Consider the following 8,786-nt stretch of genomic DNA (forward strand, 5'->3'; position numbering starts at 1 on the left):
AGGTTCTGTGCTGGTCGTTAGGAGTACACTTTCTAAAAACTTCCATTGTTGCCTTTTCCCCTTGACCTCCCCAAAGGGCTGTACTAATAGTATGTATTGCAGACGAGTATGAGGAAAAATAGCAACATTTACTCATAATTTTTATGCATTTGGATATTTGTAGAAAACCTGTCAGCCAAAGAATTGAAGAAAATGCTTAGCAAGCAGAGAAGAGCTCAGAAAAAGGCAAAATTAGAAGAAGAGAGAAAGCATGCGGAAAGGGAACGTCAACAAAAAAATCAAAAGAAAAAACGAGACGAAGAAGAGGAAGAAGCCAGTGGTCTCAAAGAAGAACTTATACCTGAAAAATTAGAAAGGGTGAGATGAAGTTACCGTCTTTATTTAGTAAGATTTATATTTTTTAGTTTTGTTTTGGCCATAAACACGATGTATATAAATCTATAAATCAGAAGCCATTTGTAGGATTTTCAGGATCATTATGATGGTCATCAGTTTTTGAGTGATGATATGCAGATTTGAAGAATGCGTGTTACACTTAGAATTAGAATTGTAGTCGGGGCAGGACCGTGGCCCTCCAGAGGTGCCCACGCTCTAAACCCCGGGCCTGTGAGTGAGTTGCATTATGTGGCATAGGTAAGCGAGGGTGGCAGAGGGAATTTAAGGGTGTGGTTAGCTGGCCTTAAAATAGGGAGATGAGCCCAGGTTATCCAGGTGGGCCTGATGTCATCACAGGGGGGGCTTAAAAGTGGGCGAGGAAAGGAGGTGGCAGTGGTGTGGGAAGGACTCCACCCCCTGTGGCTGGTCTTGAAGATGGGCGGGTTGGGGGAGGGAGGCAGCTACAAGCCAAAGAATGTGGGCAGCCTTGAGACGCCCAGAGCGACATTGAAACATGTTCTCCCTTGGCGCCTCCGGAAGGGCATGCAGTCCGCCTGACACCTTGGTTTTCAGCCCAGCGAGACTAGTGTTGGATTTTTAACCTACAGAACTGCAAGATAGTAAATTTGTGTTACTTTAAGACATTAAATTTTGGTAATTTGTTATAGCAGCAATATAGTTGTCTATTAAATATGAAAGGATTTTATATATCTTGCAAGGTATGTTGTAGCTACAAAGAATTAGTACCTCATCTCCAGGATTTAATTATTTAGGGACCAGAAATATTTGGCTTTCTAGTTTATTTAATGTGAATCTAGTGTAAGTATTTTAAATTCGTCATTACTTTTTTCTCAGTCACTTGATATAGTTGTATTTGTCTCTTTACTTAAGATGCTTATAGAATAAGGGGCCGTCAGTGCTTGCTGTACCGTCTCCTTCAGCCTATGGAAATCCTTTTCTGTATTTTTATAAAATTGTATTGACTCTATAAATCGTAAAAACAGTACAGCTATTTCCATTTTGGAAATCGACTATTTACTTTGAATTTGTTGATAGATAATTTTAAAGATTTTTCTTGCTTATTTGGTTATATGAAAAGAACTGTCGTAGGGGTTCAGAACAAGTCACCCCAAGATGTGCCTAAAAGACAACAAAAGTTCTGTGGGCTTAGGAGAAATTTCTGCCCCCGCTCCCTTAACTCCCTAGAAGAACTTGAGTTAGGGGCCTTGCCCATGAGGGATCATCAGAGATGACCTCTATGGCAGGACGAACTTCCAGATGGTGAACATCTGCCCTTACCGTCATATAATGACTTTCCTCCCCTCTGAAGCCCCTAGGTGGTCCTTAGTTCAGAGTGCCACATACACCTCGTTTTCTCTTTCTGTCTTTGAACCTCTCATGTCTGTGGGGTCTCTGATTATCTCATGTCATCAGGGTTCCCGTGTTTATGTATGTAATTAAATTTGATCATTTCTCGTCAGTCAGACTCATGTTTGTTTGGTTATTAGCAGCTGAAAGAACCTCGGGTAGAGAACAATTTCCTCCCCACACTGTTTAAATTACTTCAAATACATATTAATATAAAATATGGGGAGAAATTTGATTCGTGTAGCTGTTTCATAAATAAAATTTACCTTTCTTTTTAAAATAGATAGAAAATCCCTTGGAAGAAGCTATCAAATTCCTTATACCTCTCAAGAACCTTGTTGCCGATAACATTGACACTCATCTGTTAGCGTTTGAAATATATTTTAGAAAAGGTAATGGTTTGAATTCAGTTTTTAATCCTTAATTATTTTGGTGATCATATTCAATTTGTCAGGTCTATTTTTGTTCTTTTAGAGTTCCACTTCAGCTTTCCACAAAGGCTCTCAATCACTTTTTCTTTTGCTACTCAAACTTTACTGGGTAATAAATTAGAATATTATGATCAAATCCATTTTAAGAATAGTTTGAGCAGTCATATAAATTGTTTACCTGAAGCAGTTCTCTATGATATTTTGAGCTTTTTCTTTTTTAGGAAAGTTGTCTTTGATAACCAAAGTCATCTTTGAATTTTGCTTATGAATGTTATAGGAAAGATAACATTTTGTTACTGGATTTTAAATGAGGCTAAAGTAAAGTAAAGAAAATATCATACATGAATATCAATGCTGTTACTTTGATTTTTTTTCTGACACAGGAAAGTTTCTGTTAATGCTACAATCTGTCAAACGAGCATTTGCTATCAACAGTAATAACCCATGGTTACACGAGTGTTTAATTAAATTTTCTAAGTCCGGTGAGTATAAACAAAGGAGCAATAGTAATATTTTTACTATGTAAAATATATCAAGCTTAATGCTAAATGTATTTTAGTTGATTTCTTTCAAAGGACAGACCTGAAGTTTTAAAAATTCCAAATATTTTATTTTTATAGTGTCTAATCATAGTAATCTTCCAGACATCGTGAGCAAAGTTCTATCTCAAGAAATGCAGAAAATATTTTTCGACAAGGATCTGGAAAGCTTTAACGAGGATTTCCTCAGACAGAACGCGGCGTCTCTTCAGCACCTGCTTTCAGGTTGGTATTTAGCTCCCAGCGTTAAGACGTTTGTGAAAACAAGGTAGAACGTGGTTCAGAAATGTTTGGAAAGATGTTCAACCTCGCTGGTGATCAGAGAAAAAGAATCATATACAGTACCATTTTTGATCTTTCAAATTAGGAAAGTTTTTGTCTGTTTTGAAGACACACGGGGAGCCGTGTGTGTCGCGGCGGCGGCGGGAGCCACCCCGCCGCCTGGGAGGCCGGTCGCGGTGCTTTTCAGGAGCCGCGCAGTTCCCGTGCCTTTCGCTGTAGGCACGCTCTCGTGAATAATTTTAAGGAATTAAGGCAAGTACAGAAAGAGCTTTAAGTGCAGAGATGTTAACTGCAATGTTTGCGTGTAAGTATGGGGGAAAGAATGGAAACACCTTTAACGCGTGTCCAGTAATAGGGAAAGGAGTAGGTTTTTAGGATGGAATACCAGGTAACCATATGAAGTGATATTTATCCCAAGGATCTGTAATAACAGGGGTAGATACTTTTTAATACGTTTGCAGAATTAACATAAAACAGCTCAACCGTGTGACAGTGCACATGGGGTAAAGACGTGTGCACCAAAGCTTAACGGTGGTTATGAGTGCTTTGTTTTTCCTTGTATTTTTATTACTTTGTGTATTTTATGTTTTGAGATTCATTGGTCCCTTGCCTTGTTACAGGAGGGAGTTTAGGCAAATTCATAAAATGACAAGATGGCATAAATGCAGACTGGACAAAAGTTTGTAGAAAGGGAATTACATGTAATATAGTATATTTAAATACTTTAACCTAAGCTATTTTGATGTAAAGGGAAAATTCTTGGTTTTGATTCCTATGGAAAAAGTTAGAAATTACAACGCTTCTTAGTAGTAGTAAGGGCAGATAAGAATTTTTCTTTAAGAACATAGGATAATGGGGAAAAAAATTTCTTCATTATAATTATGGGAAATGCCTTTCCAAGCATTATATGAAATTCTAAAGAAAAGATAATATTTGCCACATAAAAATAACCCACAAAGTCAAAAGACTATAAATTTGGAAAAAATTATTCGCGGATATGTGACTGATGAAAGCTAATAATATGCTTAAGGCTCTTATAAATTAACAGTTAATATAAATTAATAAACAGAAGACCAATAGAAAATTGAGTGCAGAACATGGACCTTATAATTTATTGGAGACGTATACCTGGGTTTTATTTTTAAATCAATTACTTTGTGACTATGCAAACATTTTCCTGTTGTTTCTCTACCACACTCCCCTCTGGTACTAATTTGTTACTTAGATGTTTTATTTTAAGATATCATCTTTTTAAAATTGTTGATGGCACAGGGTAGCCTAGATTATATTTCGAGTTACATCTTTGGGGGGAGGTGTTAGGTCTGGTCTCTTGGTAAACGTTTAGCAGCCATCTCTTTGTAATATAAAAAGACCTGTGTGTGGTGTTCTGACATCATGTAAATGCTCCCGTTGAGGCCCCAAGCCGTCCCTGGTGGTCACCGAGTGGGGACTCAAGAGGGGCCACAGTTGCCTCCTCAGTGCTGGCGGGCGCCTGCCCCAGCCCGCTGCTGGTCAGACGCTTGGAGACACACTCCAAGGCACTGGTCAGCGCAAATCACATCAAACGTCAGGCATGGGAGTTCATTCATTTTGAAATGTCCTCTTCTTTCAGGTGCTAAAATGATGTATTTTCTGGACAAGTCAAGGCAAGAGAAAGCAATTGCCATTGCCACCAGACTGGACGAAACTGTAAAAGATAAAAATGTAAAGGTGAGATTTTTCACAGACTGATTTCTGCACATTTTTGAATTCTGAGTGATCTCACAACATAATTCTTGAGCGGGCCTTCGAGTGATGCCTGGGTCTGATTCTCAGCTCCACCAGTTACGAGCTGTCACCTTATGCAGGTCACCTTGCTAGCTTCCTCCTCTTCATGTGGAAGTGAGGATGACAGTCCTGTGGCATAGAGTTGGTATGAGGGTCGACGGAAAGAATAAGCTGAAGTGCCTGCCTGGCGCACAGTCAGCCCTCAGTGCCTGCCTGGCGCACAGTCAGCGCTCAGTGTGGGAGCCGTTGTTATTAACACAGGACACTTTCGTTTTAGTGATCGCAGTTTCAGGGATTCACTTTTCAAGTATTAGAGTTTTACTGCTATTTTAAGTCTTGGCAAAATTGATTCTCAAAGTTTCTTTTTTTGAGGTGATTACTTACCGTAGATAGCAGGAAGTTATTTTAGACTAAGGCCCTATTGGCTTCCTCTTGGTTAATTAACAGATTGTACCTTTTGATTAAAGTAGTTAGTCAGTCACCACTTTTTTAAAAATAATTTTTATTTCCCTCCGTTTCCGTAGACTTTACTGAAGGTTTCTGAGGCGCTGCTCGACGGCAGCTTCGGGAGCTGCAGTCCGCAGTACGAGGAGTACAGGGTGGCCTGCCACGGCCTGCTGCCTTTCACGGCGGCCTTCCTGCCGGCCGCGGGCGCCGCAGGCAGTCACGGCGCGGCGCCGAACCACGCCGCCGGCTGCGATGTCCTGGCTCCTGACATTTGAAATCCCAGAGAAAACCGGCTCCTGTGGACTCAGCTGACTTCATGCAGATCAGGCTTCTTCTCCAGGGCGTATTTTAATATAGATATGAAATGAAATAGTTGGGTGGAATTTTTAAATGGCGTATTCTGTAAGCTTATTATTTTATTCTCTGATTCTGCCAATACACACAAACGTCTGTTAAAATTACCTGTCTGTACTTGCGCAGTTTTCTTACACCTCCAGATTGTCAGCGTTGCGATGGGCGCTGTCACTGCCGCACCCTACATGCGACAGCTTCTCATCAAGCTGGGTCGATTGTCCGCAGCCTCACTGTCATTTTCTGTAGATCCTGGTTTTAGGATCTGTGCTTTGATCCCTAATTGGTTCGTTTTCCTATTGTTTATTTGCTAGCTTTTTAATTAAAGCACATCAGTTTTAAAGTGTTAACTATAGTATGTTGAAAACAATACGGAACTCTTTTGGGCAGATATTGAGGTTTATTCTAAAATTTACTTCATTTTGCCCTTTTTTCTATCTTGTTTTTTTTCCTGATTTGTCATTTCCTGTTTAACTTCCATGCAAATGATAATTTCTTTTGAATGAGGGTATTCCAGTTTTATGTAGATAATTCAGAATGTGGGGATTGGTTTACCTTTTAATCATTGGGATTCCCTGGTAAATTTGTTGCATATCTCTAGGTCAGTCTTAAAGACCCACAGGCAAGAATTACGCTTTCTTGACTAAACTGTTTTGCGCCCCGTTTATATCTGGTCTGTCCTTCAAGGGAGCATAGTAGGGCAGGGTACAAATCACTGAAGCGCCCTTCTCTCGTCTGCTCTGACTGTTAAATACATTGTATGTGAGCACAGCAAAATGGGAATCTGAATTAGCTCAGTTTAACTCTTAAAGCAGTATTGGGCAATATTTTTTAGGGGATAGCTTTTTCTATCTTGTACAGAAAACAGTAATGGAATCAGTCTGTATTTCAGAATTGTGTAAATATGTCTAATATTAATATTTTAAGGCAAATATAAATTCAAAAAGGGAGATTTTATTTAGAGGAATAGTTCTAATTAAAATGGTTTTCTTTTACTCTAAGCTATTTAGATTCATAATTGTTGAGGAAAACTCACTGTAAAATAACGCCACCCTATATAAAGCTGTAATAAATTATTTTGTACACATTGCTTATTTCTGTCGGTGTTATTGCGTCACAGTATCAAAATAGTTTTACAAAATATTTTTTCTTTGAGTAAAACTTTTAATCTTAATTTTATAAGTTGATAAAACATAATAACTGTTTCCTAGCATATTTTGCTGCCACAGCAGCTTGTGTTCCTTTTGGTGTTTTAATAAGTTTAGCGCTAGGCAGTCTTCGTCACTAAATATCCTGGCAAACCTAGAGTTTGTCGTTTTACTTTCAGTGAATGCCATTTGCATAAGAGATGTCACTTCATCATCATGTGGAAGTTATGTTTTTAGCTACAGTCTTTCAGCAAGTACCCACCCTGTTGGGATTGTTAGTAGCAGGTCAGACATGCCTGACAGACACACTGTCCCCCCCTCCATGCCACTGGACGTTGCCGGATTTCACAGCGGCCACAGCTTTTGGGGCCACGCAGTAAGCCCCAGGCCTCGCCTCTGGGCTGGAGGCTCTTTCATCTCTCCTCATGGGGATGCTGGCGGCCCAGTCTAATAACTGCCTCTCCCTGCCTCGTTTCTTCACCGATGGGCCTACCTTCCTCTCCTCCGCCCTGCAGGCGGCATTCCCCTCACTGGAAAGGACTCTCCCAAGCTGGAGGGCCACACCTAGTGCATGGTAGGACCCCCAGATATCCCCTCCCCGCCCCACCCGAGCCAGAGAGCCACAAAGTCACCTTTCCCTGGCTGGGAGGGGCTCTTGCACCAGAATGGCCCTTTGCAAAGCCGGGAGGGTCGGCTGTCTCGGCGTGGTCGCCCGCGGTCCTCTTCCCCTGCCCGCCGTCTCCTTGTCTTCAGACACGGGTCCCCTCCATCTCATTTTGGGCACCACCCCGAGTGCCATTTCCCCCCCGGCCCCCTGGGAAAATCTGCCGCTCCAGACCCAGGCTTTCTCTGAAGCCACCCATTTCGCTTCACGTGTTCCCTCTTCATTTCACGCACTTGTTTTTATTTCTTTTGTATTTGTCGCCTAAGTTTACCGATTTAAAGTGGCTCATTGCTTGCTTTTACTTAGCACTAGAAATTAAAGGGCTTATGAATTTTTCTCTCGGTAACTTTCTGATTCTTGCAGATAGCCAGAAATGTGACGCAGCCATTGCCAATGCCTCAGACGGAGGCATCTAGAGATAAAAGGGGCACTTTGAAAACACAAGCCGCACCCTCCCCTGCCTGCCCATGGCTTCTATAAAACCGTTAGGGGCAAATAAATCACTTCTTTGCTTACATTCTAACTGCCATCAGTAAGAAACTTACGTGTCAACAGTAAACTAATACCCAATTAGAGTTGTGTTTTTTCTCTGCTGAATAAGACAATATTTCTTAAAACTTCAGACAGCTATGGATACGATGGAAAAGTTTTCTGAGTAGTAAACAAATTCTGTGGTTCATCGAAATAATCTGTATTTTAAATCAACAGGTGGGCACATTTGTCTCGAATTAAACCAATGTCTTTGGAGTCTCCATAGGTTCCTCCGAGCAATGGACCAGGAGCTACGAGCTATTCCTGAGGCCAGAGGGTGGATGAGTCTGTGAGCCAAATCCCCCGAGCACCCGGGGTCCTCTCTGTGTCCATCTCTCGGTCCTTGTCGGGGCCTTTGCTCTGCTTTCTCACCGTCCCCGTCTTTCTGTTGTCCCTGTCCCTCGGAGTCTCTTAGACTCGCTCGTACCTTTGAATTCTTCCTCATGCTTCACCAAGAACCCCCTTCTCTCAGTGCAAGGCTTGAGTTCCCCCTGCTCGGGGCATTTGCCCTGTCCTACATCACTGTGACCTTCGAGCCACTCCGCTCCCTCCCTGATGAGTCTCGCCGTCTGCCATTTCAGTCACCTTCTTCTGTACCAGAGATCCACGCTGTAGACCTTAGCAGACCAGGCATTAGGGGCCAGGCTCCGAAGGAAAGGACAGAAGTTAGCATTGCCCAAATGCTAGCAGCCTTTCAAGGCCAATCATGGCCCAGGTCCACGAGTACCCCGCTCCCAATGCAAAGAACTCATCGAAGTGCGTTGTCTGCCGCTGACCTGACCACTGGGCCAAAGAGTGTCCCATCAAGGACAAGCCTCCCAGATCTGCTTGCTGCCGGTGTCAGCAGTTGGGTCATCGGGCTGCCCTCTGCCCCAGGAGTCGA

General features: G+C 41.9%; 1 protein-coding gene across 5 annotated transcripts in view; it reads left to right on the plus strand.

Annotated features, from left to right (window-relative positions):
- NAA16 (N-alpha-acetyltransferase 16, NatA auxiliary subunit) overlaps positions 1 to 6,654 on the plus strand; it is a 52,566-nt gene extending 45,912 nt beyond the window's left edge. For 3 of the 5 annotated variants that reach the window (XM_036228914.1, XM_016158180.2, XM_036228915.1), the window contains 6 exons: positions 164 to 357; positions 2,027 to 2,135; positions 2,558 to 2,656; positions 2,795 to 2,938; positions 4,608 to 4,705; positions 5,287 to 6,654. In XM_036228914.1, the coding sequence (XP_036084807.1) occupies positions 164 to 357; positions 2,027 to 2,135; positions 2,558 to 2,656; positions 2,795 to 2,938; positions 4,608 to 4,705; positions 5,287 to 5,484 (842 nt within the window). In that variant the 3' untranslated portion in view covers positions 5,485 to 6,654. Of the gene's footprint in view, positions 1 to 163; positions 358 to 2,026; positions 2,136 to 2,557; positions 2,657 to 2,794; positions 2,939 to 4,607; positions 4,706 to 5,286 lie in introns of those variants that run through there. The other 2 variants (XR_004953412.1, XR_004953413.1) reach the window with 2 other exon arrangements.
- The last annotated feature ends 2,132 nt before the right edge of the window (positions 6,655 to 8,786 follow it).

Source organism: Rousettus aegyptiacus, unplaced genomic scaffold (genome assembly GCF_014176215.1).
Source record: "Rousettus aegyptiacus isolate mRouAeg1 unplaced genomic scaffold, mRouAeg1.p scaffold_m13_p_11, whole genome shotgun sequence".
Taxonomy (NCBI): Eukaryota; Metazoa; Chordata; class Mammalia; order Chiroptera; family Pteropodidae; genus Rousettus; species Rousettus aegyptiacus.